The 16,419-nt window shown below is 37.2% G+C and overlaps 1 protein-coding gene across 1 annotated transcript in view; it reads left to right on the top strand.

Moving 5' to 3' along the window:
- The window catches only part of NVL (nuclear VCP like), a 44,436-nt gene that overhangs the window by 20,279 nt on the left and 7,738 nt on the right, over window positions 1-16,419 (top strand). The window contains exons 16-20 of the mRNA XM_072857014.1: window positions 786-848; window positions 2,222-2,341; window positions 3,249-3,348; window positions 10,829-10,935; window positions 16,031-16,107. Of these exons, the coding sequence (XP_072713115.1) occupies window positions 786-848; window positions 2,222-2,341; window positions 3,249-3,348; window positions 10,829-10,935; window positions 16,031-16,107 (467 nt within the window). The remainder of the gene's footprint in view (window positions 1-785; window positions 849-2,221; window positions 2,342-3,248; window positions 3,349-10,828; window positions 10,936-16,030; window positions 16,108-16,419) is intronic.

Here is a 16,419-nt window from a genome sequence, read left to right as displayed (position 1 = left end):
AAACATGTTCAAAAATACTGGAGAATCTCCTTGAAGTGCATGTTTTTGTAGGAATGACTGAGTCCTGGTGATACTGCTTGAAGTTGGGCTTTTGCACCACTTCTCATCAGAAAATTAAATTTCGGCCTCTGTGCTAAAGTTACTTGATTTTCTTGTGATAAAGTTACAATTTTGCTTGAATTGAGAGGGAATTACTGCAAAACTTGAAGGCATGAAGTTGGTTAAGAAGAAAGTAGCAAAGATGGGAAGAAACTGTTAGATAACCACTTCTGTGGAATATATCACTGTAACTAAATTATATATTTGGAAGTAGTCTACACTTTATTATATTTATGTATTTTTATTTATTATATTTACCTTACTGAAAATACTTTTGTTTTCCTTCTCCTCAAGCATTTCAGTTCTTATGGCCTCCCCGTGTAAATGCAGATAATCATGCGAGTTTCCAGATTGTCACTCATCTTTGTCTTCAAATGCTCTTATGTAGTTGAACATCTCTTTAACTCCCACTAATTATTGAGAACTCTTCAGCTAATATGGGAGAGGGGTGTGGGGTGTGAATCTGGAACACTGCCTCATTAAAGAGAGAGAACACCTTGCTAAATTCCCCGCCCCCCTCCCACTCTTAATTGCACGTAATTATACTTTGTACTGTTTTCTATATTTTACAAACAGTTGATAACTATGTTCCTTCCCTTAAGTTTTTTATCGCTCCATGGACAGAACCAAATAAAACATGAAAAATGTGTGGTTTATATATACATCTGTCTTTCCCTTTTTGATAGGCCGTGGCAAATGAGTCTGGACTGAACTTCATATCTGTGAAAGGTCCTGAACTGCTAAATATGGTATGCACTAATCATCGTGCTTTTGTTATTTATGGAATCTTGTCCAAAGTGTGGGGCAAGCAAAATTTCTGCTAATTACACAACTGATACTGGTGCAACTGGAGTTGCCTCATTTAACCTCTGCTTAAACTTTTTAGCAGTGAAGTTGTTCATGTGAAAAGGAAAAAGCTATCTGGGTATTTTAAGTATATATCTTGGTTTAAATTACCTGGCAGATGGAGCCTTCTTGACTGAAGTAGGATTTCTAGATGCCCGACTACATGCATCATTGCTTTTATGTAGATGAGGAAAAAGAACAAAAATTCAAATCTACAGTGAGAACAATTGGTGATCAGTAACTGAAAATCAGCAGCTTTCACTAAGCAAAATAAAATTTTCAACTTTCAAGTTTGGAAATGTGTTTTGCCACTCATTTTAGCTTCTTAATGGAAGTTTGAAACCTTGAAAAGCAATGTGGTTTTTTAGTTGATTTCAAAGTGTTTTTTAAAGATTTTAAATGTTAACAGATAAAAGTGCTGTAGTCTGAGTTTTTGAAGCACTGGATGTGGAAGTGTTGTAATACAACTTTGGTCCCTTTTAGAGTTAAGGGAATGTGTTGAACTGAGCAAGATGGCTGCAGCCCACATCTCGGAAGACCATGGCAGTTACCTATTTATCAGTAATGTGGAAACTAAAACCAAAATACTGGATGTGATTATTCTTTTCCCAAACATTTGTTTTATGTGTACTTCAAGTACTGATACAGGCAGGAAATACAATTCTAAGTTAATGAGGAGCCCTACTTCCTTGTGGAGTAAAGAGAAAATGTCTGGCTGTGATTCAGAGACTCTGTTAAGACATAAATTGTATCAAAACATGTTTGTCTGGAAAAAAATTAAGTGTTTGCATTTACAACTTGGCAACCCCTGCCCCTGCAGTTTGCCATTCAAAGTGAAATTCTGACTTACTTTTCAGTTCCCTACTTCCAACCCCCCTGTCTTCAGGCAACTACTATATGAACTTCAGATGTTCTTTGTGTTCAAATTGCTCACTGCATTTGTTTATGAACAGTTGAAGAACAACAGGGTCCTTAACGAAGATTGTTTTTGTTAATTCTCATCAGCAGAATGATGGCAAGTTAGATTTATTCCCCAGAAAGTCGGCATTCTATTAAACTCTGAATGTACTGCAAACTGTCAAAAGTGAGCTAGTGACAACTTGATCAGTAAGGAAATGGAGATAACAGACTGTGATCAGAAGTAAACTGGTTAGCAGGTGGCACTTCTTCCTTGCAAAGCACCTCAAATAGCGTTTAAAACGGTGATGATTTTTTTTTTTTCAAGCAAAATCTTCATGTCTTACACTGTTTCACTGTGATTTGTCATTTGTTTTAGTATGTTGGTGAAAGTGAACGTGCTGTACGTCAGGTATTCCAGCGTGCCAGGAATTCAGCCCCTTGTGTTATATTTTTTGATGAAGTTGATGCTTTGTGCCCTCGGAGGTCTGACCGTGAAGTGAGTCCATCTTAAAATATCTCCATAAATAAATTAGCTCAGTTGCAGGTTTTGTGGCATTGTGCTAGCAACAGAAGTACCTGGAAGGGTACTACGTTCAGTATCTCCCAAGAAAAACAATCCGATAGGCTTTCTCATATTTGGGGAAAAATATGTTGGTCAAATTTTATAAAGCTTAATACTTTTTTTAGTATGTCCATATTATTAGCTATTAATATTAGTATGTCCACCTATTTATTAGTATGTCCACCTATTATCCATAGGTGGATTTATATTTTTGTATGTTTAAAATAAAACAGTAACACTTAGACCAACATTCTTCAAAATCATCAAGCATTTTTACTGCATAATTGAACTCTTGTTCTCCAGCTCCTGTGCTTTCTCTCTCTCTGTCTCCCCAGCTCTAGAATGAAATTCAGATTAAGCTATTGAGTTTGGTTATAGGATGTCACTACTATGGAGTTAACATTTAACCCTGAGTAGCTCACCTGGTGAAGCTGTTGTTTCAGAGGTTTAAATATTTGGAAAACTTTTTTTTTTCTTTTCCTCTCTGCAAAACCTGAATATTGAGAAGTTCTGGGTGTTCTTGTTGAGGTAGACGTGAGAATGATTAGTATAAATATCTATATGTACTTCTTTAAGTGACTCCTTCATTTTTAATGGGAAAGAAAAGGTTTGCCACATGTTAAAATGTGTGGCAGGTGTATAGGTAGCATGAATTTGGGGTGGAAACATGCTAAGAATATGATAGTAGACATCCAGAATGCAGCTACATGGAAAGTGTGAAAAAGAAACTTTGAGTAGTATTTCAGGGCAGGGAGCTAGTAGATCTTTTGTTTCTTTTACTTTGAAATATTCACATTCCCACTGTTTCCTCAATTTTGTTGACAAATTTCTCCTTTTAAAGTCAGGAGCCAGTGTCCGAGTAGTTAACCAGTTACTCACAGAGATGGATGGTCTGGAGAATCGTCAGCAAGTTTTCATTATGGCTGCCACAAACAGGCCAGGTAAGGGCCCCAAAATCATAAACAAGAGAAATCAGATGTCCTTGGTTCTCTTCTAATGAAATTATGTGTTCTTACATATTTGAATTTAATAACTAACCTTGTTCTGTACTTAAAATTATAGTGTCTCCTCAAATCCAACCCTTTTCTGATCAATTAATCTGTTCCACATTCTTGTGATAGTGTGAGATGAAACAACCTCTTTAAAATGTGTCTTTAATTAGCACCTGATACCATTGCTGTAAAATGCTTTGAAAGACCTTTGACTTAATTGGACTTTGGATTATCTCCTTGCAACATAAAAGAACAAAAGAGAGCTAAAACATAATTTTTTTTTTTTTTTTTTTGCTGCTTGTATTGATTTTTCTATCTAAAGCAACCTTATCGTTTTCTGCTATTTTTAATTTTTTCTTGGCTTGAAGAATCTGTCTCATGTTAAATCATTTTTCCGTTTGCTTATCTTTTGCTTCCTGGGCTTCATGTTCCAAACTTGGTTCTCTCAGCCTGAAGTTATTCTGCTGTTCCCTCATGTTCTGTCAAGCTTTGATATTGACAGCTGTCTGTGCTCCCTTGCTGGCTTTTCAATTTTTGGTAGCTTTTGCAATTCCTGCAGCATCTTCTTAGTTAATAAACTAAACACCGACATCTACTTTACAAACATCATGTGTTTTACAACCAACTTTCTGCCTCTTTTTTTTTTTTTTTTTTCTATTATGGAGAAGGCCTGTGTTTTTATATATAGCAAGAAACTTGTCTCTTCCTGAATTTGAACTCTATCTAGATGCTGAGAGTTAGAAGTGAAGGAATTTGTTGTCAGTATAGAAAGAAACATATGCATGAAGATGTTGCAATTCCTTGGTTATGAGCATTTTTCTGAATATTGCAACTGAAATTAAATACAGGGTTACTAGTCTATCTTGGTAAAACCATACTGGTGTAGGTACCAGCTTTGGAAAGAACCTTTGCACCTAGAACACATATTTGGCAAATTACTTGTAACAACAAGACACAGTTAGTTGTTTCATACCTGCATGTATTAAGTAAGGACAAGATGTAGAATTCTGATGAGAAATGGCTTAACAGGGAAAAATAGTAGCATAGCTACTTTGGATATAAATTGGAAGATGAGAAAGTTAAAATACTTGACAGATTGCTTGGATCCTATAGATTAAGAAAAATTTGTCCTGAAATCACCTAAAATAGGCAACTGTGAGGAGTTTTTGGTTTTTTCCAATAGTCAAAAAATTTAAAGATTTTGAGGAAAATTTTCCTCTCTGGAATTTTTTGCACCATGTAGAAGACTGTCAAGCCTTCTACATGGTGAAGTATGAGCAGTAGATGCTTTAATCTATATCTGCTTGCAGAAATTCTTTGATTTAAAGTGGTAAGTTTTCATGGCATGAGCTTGATGATTCTGATCTATCTAATCCAATGTAGAAAAAAGAATAAGGTTACACAGTGTAGTGCATCTATATATAGATACAGTTGGATGTACCAAGGGTGTTAATACTAGTGTCATCAAGTTGCCTTAGGAAAGAGATCTCTTGCTAAATTAGTTATGCTAGCGCAAGTATTTATATCGAGCAGCCTTATTTGTTAGTGTTTCTCAAGGGCTTCATATCAAATTGCTGATGACAATAAACTCATCATTGTCTCTGACTGGTAGCTTGGGGTGTGAATTCCAACACTTTTGAAGTTGAGGAAACATCCAGCTTGACTTCCTGCAGTGCCACTTCAGGTGTACCACAGGTATACGTGGGGCGAATACTTCTAGAGCCAGTGTGTGTATGTGGCACTGTTCTGAGCTAATGACTCCTCTTGTAGAGGCAACTGAGTGCAAGTAGTTTAGTAGCTTTACAAGGGCCAATTTAAAGTAAATGTTGCTCAGGCGTTAATTTCAAGATACAAATACTTGTGTGTGGCAGGTTTGTCCTAATTCCCAGCTTTGCTGGGTTTAGATTTACACTGATTCAGTATTTGCTTATGGGTCTCATTTTCATGCATATATGAAATAGACATCTGTGTAATTGTTAATCCATCCCTTTATAAGCCTTACACTGGATGCAGTTTTACCATTATGTTGGTATAAAGTACCTCTGTAATGGTTTGGGGATTTTTTTTTTTTTTTCCAGTTTTAAAAAGCCACTGTTGCCTTGTTCAGCTGTAGTGGTAGATGTACTGTTTTACTATACCAGAATAGTTAAAGTTACAAAACTTTCCCGAGTAATCAGGGTTGAACTAATATTTGAGGGAAGCTGGGAAATTTGTAAGACATGAACTCAGTGAGGTATTACTAGCCAGTGACATGGATGAGAAAAGTGAATTTGAGGTAAAAATGCCAAATGTAAAGAAAATGCAAGGCAAGGATAACAAATATAATAATCAAATTGAAGGGTATAAATGTATCTGCAAATTCAGTAAATGGAAATGAGTTCTATCTTGATAAAGGAGTTGTTTTGCCAACACAATAAAATAATTTTTTCTGAACAGCAGAGCTTGGCACATCCAACTTTTGGTAGAGGAGGCAATTATCTATGCAGTTCGGCTAGGATGGATCTCTTGCTTCAGAAGGGTATCAGGTGTGCGTATGAGTAACACTTTGGATAGGTTTAGACTACAGACTTTTGCTGCAATATCTGCATTTGTCAGGGTGAAGAAATACAGTTTCCAATTCATGCGGCTTTTATCAGAACAACTTTTACTGAACTTGTGGTTAAATTGGGGAAACTGATTTTTCTCTTGTGTAGTTTATTCACCATTTATAGGGCTTAGGAAGATCCAGTGTTCACCAAATTAAATTTTGCTAGTATGGTCTGGATACTTAATAGGAGCACACTGCAGTGAAGTCTATGCTAGTAGAGCACTCTTACCCCCCTAAGAACAAAATGTCCAAGCAGAGACCTGTAGGAGAACTGTAGCTTATACTGGCTAGTATATTTAAGTGATTCCTGCAGACAGTAAAAATTGTGGTGCCTGAAAAGCTCATTTGCTTATAAGTCTGACATTTGTATGAAAGACTTTTCTGTCATAGTTACGTTGAACAGAGATGCTGGGGGGTTGTCTAATACAAATCTAAATAATATATGTGTCCCAGCAGAACTTCCTGAAATCTTCCACTGGGCCAGTATTCTGAAGTGTGAGATCTCATCTTTTTTAATCCATGTTATTATACTTTAATGGGAGAGAAAATGGCTTTTCAAGATGCTTCTTTTTTAGAGTGGTTCCATGCATGGTAGCTTTTATAGTTGGTTGCTGTTAGTGTTCGTGACTGTTAGTGTATGTTGTCAGCATTGTAGTCTCAGAGACCATCATGCCAAAAGAAGAGTCTTCTCTCATAAAAATATTATTATTATAAAGAATAATAGTACTAGCAGTAGAGTAGCAGTGGCTCAACCAGTTTTGGCATCAAGGTATGTTCCTGGCACAGTTGTTCCATGAGGTGTTAGCACCTGTGACAAGGTATTATTGTGAAATGGTGGTGTTTTGTATACTCCATGGCTGAAGACTGCCAAATTCTTTTTTTTATAATAACCTTTAAGGACTTGGAACACTCTAATTCCCATTTTGCCAAAAGGGCAGGCACAATAGATTGGTTCGTTTGTTTATCATGTACAGTCTGCAAGTGGTAATTCTTATTCTGGCAGTGCTGGAATAAGCCTTTGATCTGTCCTTAAAAGCAGGATATTTGAATGTTTTTTGCACTTACTCAGTGACTTTGAAAGTCCTCTGTAGGTCTTTCTTGACTACTGCTAAATTAGCAGGGATGCAGTATTCCCAACTCAATCTCTTTCCACCTAAATGCAAGAACTAATATAAAACTTTCTGAAGAGGATTAAACTTTTAAAGCACTCAATGTCATTAAAAAGAGAGAGGAAAAAAAAAAAGAGGCAGAAATGTCATGTCCTGTTAGAAACTTTATGGGTCAGAATAATTATATTCTTTTTCAGTCTACTTCCTTCCCCAAATCCAAGACTAAATACTTAAAAAACCATTAAGCACTACTGTTAACTGAAGTCTGTAATTTCCCGCAATTCTCTAGTTACCAGTGTGAGTTTCAGTATTGGATACTGCTGCTTTCTACTCTTTTCTTACTTCCCCAGACTTTGAACATTTATAAACTTTCTAGAGAAATGCTGACCAAGGCATCAGCAGCCCTTTCCATGGGATCTAAGGAACTGTATGTAACCTGAGGAAACAGACAAGAAATCAGTGAAACACTACAGACTGATAGTGATTTAAGCTTGACATAAATTGTGATGATGTCTTTGCTTTTATTCATGGTCTTTTTCTCTAGCTTTTTAAAAATAATATGTGCAAAATTCCCCTTCTACTGTTATCTTAGAGCATGGTCTTAGTTTCAGTGAGTTCTGTTTTTCTTTAGCAAGTTTATGTTAGCTTTCTAGAGCTATTCACCTGAACCGCATGTTTTGAAACACAGTAAAAAAAATAATCTTCAGTCTCTGACAATAGTTACAGTTTTGGTTTGAGTTTTTTGTTTGTAATGTTTATACATGTTGCTGAATTAAAGGCAAGATAAGATCTAAGAAAAGCACCTAATATGTGAGGCATGGAACAATTTCTTTCATCATAGTTCTAATTCACACAAATTATATTTCTGCGTTTCACCAGCCCTTGAATGTTACGTATCTTTCACAGTAACTTTAGTGGAGTTCGTTTGTTGTGTAGGAGCAAAGTTGTTAACTGCAGTGTTCATCTGGAGTCTCAGAAAACCTTTCAGGGTTTCACGGATGTACTCTAAATGTCGTCTTATGCAATTTTGCCAGATTATTTGGAAAATGATACTACTGTTTTCTAACAACATAGCCAACACCATTGACTACATCAGAAAACCAAGACAGAAAATTATTAACTAGACATTTCTCTTAAAAGAAGTATATTCTCTCCATGAGACAACTGCTTGGAAAACAAGTGTTGTGTGTTACCACGTTTCCATGTTTCACTTTCAAACTTGAGAGATAGGCTTTGAAAGAGGTATCTATGATAACTACCTTAATTTCATTAAAATGTTACATGTATCTAAAATTAGTTGACTCTTCTGTTTAGATAAGTTTTGAGATAATAGATATGGAGAGAACACTATGATTTATCAGGATGGAATGCTTTTGAAATTCCTAGAAGGGGAGCATTATTCAATTCTTTAAACAGATATGAAGTGCATCTAATGAGTGAGTTTGACCAATGAGTAAATACTAATTTCTGTGTTATGTGTCTTCAGTTTTCAAGAACTTCAGGCCCAGGCCTGAACCAGCAGAGCGAAGTGAATTGACTCATAAGGAGGTGGGGAGTGTAGCTCTGTGTGTTAAACTTTGGTGTGATCTTCTCATTGTAAACCACCATTACTGTGGCTTATTGAGTTAGTATGAGTTGTGGTGACTGTTTGAACATGGGCAATGTAATCATTTACATACAAATGGATGAATGCATCTTTAGACCAGATCACTACTTTGTATCGTTGGACAAATAGCATGGCAAGCGCCATGTTCTCAGCATGCAAAATGGAAACAATATTTTCCGTATCAAGCTTAGTATTTTCGAAGAGCTTTTGAAACTTTAGAATGGGGAAGTTATCAAGTACATGGCGTTGTAATGCAATCCCTATTGAGAGTATTTGTTTTGATGCTTGTAATTGGTCTGTTGAGCAAACTTTGTCATCTCATCTTAATAATGTGGCAAGGCTTCCGTCCACAGACACACGAAAACAGGAAAGTGCACTTATGCCAAAAGCAAGATAAAGTATCATATAACACTATGGACAGATGTATAAGAAAGATGTTTTTGTCTAGGCCTGCCATGGCAGGGATCTTGTTTAACCCTTGTTTCATCTGATCTGGATTAAATGAATATATCAAGTTCTTCCTTTTTTCTCACCATTCCTGTCACATCCACAGTAGCTGATTTTTGCCTACATAGATGCCTCTGGCCATCACTGCTGTATCTTGGGAAAAAAAATTGCTTTTGTCCAAGAAAAAGATAGCAGAGCAATTTTTAATGTATGCATCTCATTCTACTTTTTGTCCTTTAAGCATAGGTGAGAGAGTAACGTGAACAAAACTATGCACATCTTTAAAAAGTGAATCAAGAGTACGCTGTGCTAGGATCAGGTAGCTGGAGTCTTGACAGAGTTAAGCAAACTTTTTTCATTTGTGAAAAAGGGATAGCTGTGCTTTCATGCTACTGTTTTGGGACTTGGGTGGGGGGTTTTTTTGTTTGTTTTTTCTTCTGGACATCTGTACAGTAAGGATTAACGGCTTAACTTTTCCCAGTTCTTCACCTTTAATACACATGAATGCATGTAGTTTGTCCGTTAGCTACATGTTGTCAAGAGGATGTAAGGATTGTAAGGGTGTTGACAGCTTTATTTGGAGTCCTTGATAGTTTCCAGCTTAAGACTTAGGTGTAATTTTCAACTGTTACTTTTGTATCTTCTGTGGGTGCTTTTGTGACTTTGTTGTTCATATTACTGTAGTATGTGGGATATATATTATTAGAATCCCTTAGTGAAATAGAGCAAGTAATACCATAATTGTTTTTGGTAGATGGGGAAATGGGACATCAAGAAGCATTTAGAAATATCATGCAGGCAGTTCATGCTGAAATATGGACGGGAATTGAGGTCTTCCCCAGGTTATATGCCCTGTTTGTATCTGCTGTTATACCAATAGTCCTTAGTATTTATATCCTGACTTACTGTTTGTGGAAGTTCAGTATTGAAGCCTGTGGTGCTAAAAGGCTGCTAGACACTTCTATTACATTTAAGCTTTGAATGGTTTTCTAGAAATATTTGTGATGATTTTTGTTTTCTTACTTTTCCACACATAATAAAATTTGGAGTCTGTAATTCTTCCTGGGAAACAAATTCTGTACTTTGCAGCTGTATTTTGTGTTTTCATGGGTTTCCCATTTTACCATTCAGAAAATTAATATGTAGTAGAAATGCAAATGACCAGTAAAATTAAGTTTACATATGGGTGCTTATGATTGGCCCTATGTACTTGATATTCTTAATTTATCACTGTGCCTTTCAAGCAGATTCACAACGGTTAATACGGGTAGAGTTCCTTCCAGTAGAACAAACTGGAAGCATTTTTTTTCCCATGTTATGAATTAATGTGGAATTTCTCACTTTGACCATGCTAGGTATGACAGTAAAAATGTTCTAGTACTGTATTTCCAAAGACAGAGTTGTCTTCATTTGTGAAGAGATTAAACTGGTATTTATGAGCCATCTTTGAGCAGATGCGGCTTAACTGTACTAGGTAATAGAGGCTCTTACTTGACAGAGATGAAACTATTTCAATCATCTATTTCAATGGTCAGAGCTTCACATCATGGCACAAATAATTCTTTGAATCTAGGTACAAGTATGCATATATTCCTTCTCATGTGTATACTTTCCTAAGGGTGTATCTGATTTCTGGATAATTTTGTCTGTCTTTTTTTTTCTTTTTTTCCCCTCCCCAAGATATAATTGACCCAGCTATCCTGCGTCCTGGTAGACTGGATAAAACACTTTATGTGGGTTTGCCACCACCTGAAGATCGACTTGCTATTTTAAAGACCATCACCAAAGTGAGTATTTGGAAATAAATCCTTATCTTGAAGCTTGGTGGAATGATTTAATACAAATTAAATTGTACAGAGAATTGCAGGATCCTGTCTCATGAAACACATGAGATCATAAAAATAAACCATCAGTCACATCTGCTGTTAAATTTGCTCTGAGACTGCAAGGGGTTGATAAATCTTGTAAGGCAAACCTGTTAAACATAGAAACTGCTGCCTTTATAGCCACAATTTGAACAGATTTAATTAAAAGATTGCTATCTGTGTGAGTAATAGGCCTAGAAGTGTTTTGTAAGCCTTTTTGGGGGGGGGGTGGTGGGTTTCCACACATTCACCAAAATGATTCACTAGCTCCAGCTGTATTTGCTCAACAATAATTGTGACACTTAATTGCCTTTAGGATTAAAGGAAGCTTGTGATGATAGAGGTTGTAGGTCAAAGTAAATGGGAAAATGTAAAATACCTGCCTTCATGGGTCCTGCCTGTGGTTAATGGCACATTCTGCCACTTCAGAGATTTGGATTATAGAATTCTATTTGAGTATTTCTCTAAGTACGGTACAGCAGTAATCAAGGTGTTAAAGAAAGAACATACAGAGCATTATGAATTATTCAGATATTTCCTACTTTTTCCAGTAGATCAGCATGGATTGTTAAGAGCAGGTGTACTATCAGATTTATTTTTTTTTGAGCTGCAAAGGAGGCCAAGTCTTCGCTATAGAGAAAAGATAGTGTTATGAAAAGTGTGGCAAAAATTATTTAGCAAATTTGTAAAAAAGATAATTCAGACTTGTGTAAGCCTAAAGTTGTGGTGTAGGCAATAGTTAATCCCATAAGAGAATTCAGAAAGTGAGGACTCATTCAAAGCGTGTCCTTTCATGCCGAAACAGTTGTTGAAAAGTCAGGCTCTCATTACGAATTCAGGATGTTAGACTTGCCTTCATTTGTTCTATGCGTGACTTCATGGAGAAAAAAAATGTAAGTATGCCCCCATTTGCTGTTAGCAGTAGATCAATTTATTGTTTAAGTTTTATAAAAAATATTTCAGTTGAAACTTTTTACAGTCCTGTTCTTGAAGATGGTTGCCTTTTAAAAGACCTAGAGAGACTTTGAGTGTAAAATCCATTAATCATTTTTCAAACATACTGTAAGGAATTACATTTTTATTTTACCAATTTATTTTTAAAGAGAACTCAAAGTGTTCTTTAAAAATTGGGCTTACGCGATTGTTCTGACTTAATACAAAACCAACCTTCTTCTGGAAGAAGTGGGTAGTAAGGGTCAGTCACTAGACTGTCTAAAGAGAGTAGAAGGATTCTGGTACAGAGTTTACATCTGCTCTGTTTTTTAACAAAGAGGTGTTGAGCTTGCTCACCCTAATTTTTGCTGGAGAATCTTTGGAGATTTGTAACTGTCTCAAGTGCTCTCACTGTAATTAGTGGTGCAGGAAAATAGTGCAGCAAAGCTTGGTGCAAGACTTCGTGGAAGTGCCAAGGTCGTATTAAACAAAAGTGATTTCTCTCACTGTCTCATAGATTTCACTTGCTCACACTTTCACAGCCACATATAGTCACCAAGATGCATGCATCCAAGCGGTAGGGCCAGGATCACTTGTGTGCAACACCAAGGATAAGGAACTCTGTGTTGAGTCCTCACTTCATCTCTTGGCTTCCTCTTTACTAGCGATGACAAACTGTTTGTTAGAGAGAACTGTTTTCTCGATTCCCTTTAAGAATCAAACAGTTGCTTAGTTCAGCTGCCATAAATCTTGGGTGAGGTTGCTGAAAAATGTCTTTGCTCCCTCCTTCTGGGAATCTTGGTGGCTACAGTCTGTCTTCCTGTTGGGATAACACCAAGAGGAGTGGCACATGTGATGTGGTAACCTTGTCATCATCCTGTTATCAGCGCATATTTGTCTTCTGCTGACAAGCCATCTTTGCTGTGGCCTTATCTGATTATGGGCCTTCTTGTGATATAAGCAACGCATTGATTCCTGTGGATCCTGTCCTTGGTTATCAGGGCATGTTATTTTTGAAATGCCAGATACTTCCATGCATACTTAATTCATACTAGTCTTAATATTTTGGTTACAAATCTTCATAGTGAATGAGGTGTTAAGAATTTAATGGATTGTTTTTCTCAGCTCTTAAATAAGAGGCCAGCAGAAATGAGATACAAACACTCTCTGAATGAGTCTTTTCCTTGCGTGTTTGTATTTCTAGTGTTAGAAAGATTTGTATTTCTAGTGTTAAAAACAAGAAATAGGTTATTTTCTTTAAAAATGTATAGGAGTTATCTGCAAGATAACCCAGGGCTCTGTGTTGGGGCCAGTTCTGTTTAATGTCTTTATCAATGATCTGGACAAGGGGATTGAGTGCACCCTCAGTAAGTTTGCAGATGACACCAAGGTGGGCGGGAGTGTTGATCTGCTTGAGGGGAGGAAGGCTCTACAGGGGGGTCTGGACAGGCTGGATCAATGGGCCGAGGTCAACTGTATGAGGTTCAACAAGGCTCAGTGCCAGGTCCTGCACTTGGGTCACAACAACCCCATGCAACGTTACAGGCTTGGGGAAGAGTGGCTGGAAAGCTGCCCAGCAGAGAAAGACCTGGGGGTGTTAGTCGATAGCCGCCTGAATATGAACTAGTAGTGTGCCCAGGTGGCCAAGAAGGCCAATAGCATCCTGGCTTGTATCAAAAATAGCGTGGCCAGCAGGACTAGGGAAGTGATCGTGCTCCTGTACTCGGCACTGGTGAGGCCACACGTTGAATCCTGTGTTCAGTTTTGGGCCCCTCACTACAAGAGAGACATTGAGGTGCTGGAGCGTGTCCAGAGAAGGGCAGCGAAGCTGGTGAAGGGCCTGGAGCACAAGTCTTGTGAGGAGCGGCTGAGGGAACTGGGGTTGTTTACCCTTGAGAAAAGGAGGCTGAGGGGAGACCTTATCGCTCTCTACAACTACCTGAAAGGAGGTTGTAGCGAGGTGGGGGTTGGTCTCTTCTCCCAAGTAGTAAGCCATAGGACAAGAGGAGATGGCCTCAAGTTGTGCCAGGGGAGGTTTAGACTGGATATTAGGAAACTTTACTTCACCGAAAGGGTTGTCAAGCATTGGAACAGGCTGCCCAGGGAAGTGGTGGAGTCACCATCCCTGGAGATATTTAAAGGACGTGTAGATGTGGTGCTTAGGGACTTGGCAGTGCTAGGTTAACGGTTGGACTTGATGATCTTAAAGGTCTTTTACAACCTATATGATTCTGTGAAGAAGAACATAGAATACGGAGAGAGGAAGATATGCTAAATTAATTGAAATTCCTTATTTTTTGTCAGACTTCATCCATGCAGTCTAGGTAAGGAAATTAGAAAAATCTGTGTATGGGAACACTTGCTTAAATATGTGCTCAGGGCTAGATAAAACAAAATGTTTGATGCCCATGTGAGTGGCTTCTGAGTGACAGTATGCACTCCCAGAAATCCCCGAGGAACACATGCACAGGATGTGGAAACTGAGAATCGTTGCTGAGGGAAAACATGGGTGCTTACAAAGGCAGCATGAGGAGTAGAAAAGGGAGTTAGGGGGAGGAATAGGTTGTAAAGAAGACAGACAGCCTAGACATAGGTTGAAGCTTTGTTTTGAAATACTTTTATTTCAGTTAACTTCTACAAATCAGTCATTTTCAAATTGCATATTAATTATGCAAGAGAAGCATGTCTTTGCATGTTGAAGTTTCTAGTGTACTTACCTTCCTGCAAGCTGTATCAGCTTCTCTGGTGCACATGCTGCTGAGCTTGTCTCCAGAGTAGGCAGATCATCCCACTCAAAAAATGCCCAACGTTATGTTGCTACTCAAAGCAATAGGTAAAACATCTCTTGTTAGCAGAGAATGCGTCTCTGGCTTGCAGTCTTGTACAAAAATTACTGAAGTATCCCATATGAAATTGTATGAGGCTTCCTTGTTTCCAGGTTAAAGTCTCTCCTTTCAAGATGTTTCAAAATCAGGCTGTTCCTTTGTCTTTTTGGTTTTTTTTTTCCTTCCCTATCTAACTGGTATTCTACCAGATTCATTCAAGATTGCTCCCTTACTCTGCCTAGTCCTTGATTATTCTACTGTCTGTTAAGTATTCAAGGGTTTTAACTTGCCAGTTACTATACATTGTATTTTTTTTCTCCTGAAGGTATTGTAGGTATGTGGTATATTAGTTCACCTGAAGAAGTCAGAAAAGAATTACATGAATTTGTGCATTTCTGTCAAATGAGATTCTGGCAGAAATATATCAATTGTATCAAAAAGTGTCCTTTCATGTCTAAACTCAGGTGGTGTTTGATACTATAGACACCTAGAATCTCCGTACTACCATGATACTACTTTACTCTTATTGAAGGGTAATAGGGAGATCTCCATGCTTACAGTGTTTGAAAATTTTGTTGGCTAGTTTCAAATAGAATTTATAATGTTGTTCAATATTTTTTGCTGTTGGAGATGCAAAAATAATAACAAAATAAACCACTTCTGGGATCTTTGTGGAGGAAGCTGTAATAATATGGAAGAATAGTGTCAAAAAGTCTACAGGAATGTCTATGGTATACGTAAACTTTTATGAAATCCAGAATGAAAAATTCTAAGTTTGAAAATGTATGTCTAGAACATAAAAGATATACAATTAATTCAGTCCTAAAGGTGATAAGACTAAATCTACATGCTTATTGCTTAGCTATTTGATTTCAACACATAGTAAAACTAGAGGAAGTTCAGCTAAACTACATCAATGCTGTTGATGTAACCAGCTACTTAAGGCACATCCACATATGGAAGAGTGTCAGTGTTATTGCCGTGTGACAGGCTCACCATGATTTTGTTAGAGAAAATATAATCTGTTGGTGGGAAGTTAAAATTTAGTATTACTTATTATTTCATAATTGAATGTTTTTAAGGATGGTTGTCCTTCTTGTTGGTTTGAGATTAAAAACGTTAATATTTGTGGATATTTCAGGGAATTTGTCAGACCCCTATATGATTCCTGATTGATGAAACTTAATCAGTTTGGGGATGGCATGTGTAAAAAATAATGTTTTCTTATCTTCTTCTTTTTATTATCTCAACTCCTTTAGGATGGCACCCGGCCTCCACTAGATAGTGATGTAAGCCTTGAAGAAATTGCTTACAGTCAACGTTGTGATTGTTATACGTGAGTAGCTTCTAGTTTTGACTTTAATATTTAATGTGCAGTGCCAACAGTCTTCTGATGCGTGATAATGTGTGTTGTTGTTATTAACAGGATCTCTTAACTTTCAGGGTTTATAAGCCTTTTCCCATATGCTATTTTCCTTGCTTTCGCTTGTGCTTTTTTCCAAGGAGTTGGTAGGACTATATGGATGCTAAAGTCTTTTTCATCTGGAATACTCCTCTTCATGTTGTAAATACAGATCAGTAGAGGCCTCTTGGCTTTGCTTCGTTTTATGTTATAATTTGTGCATAATCTGAGGATAAAAGAGCCCTC

This window comes from Ciconia boyciana, chromosome 3 (assembly GCF_034638445.1).
Source record: "Ciconia boyciana chromosome 3, ASM3463844v1, whole genome shotgun sequence".
Lineage (NCBI taxonomy): Eukaryota > Metazoa > Chordata > Aves > Ciconiiformes > Ciconiidae > Ciconia > Ciconia boyciana.
The sequence above is the reverse complement of the archived record's forward strand: the minus strand, read 5'-3'. Positions and strand labels throughout refer to the sequence as shown.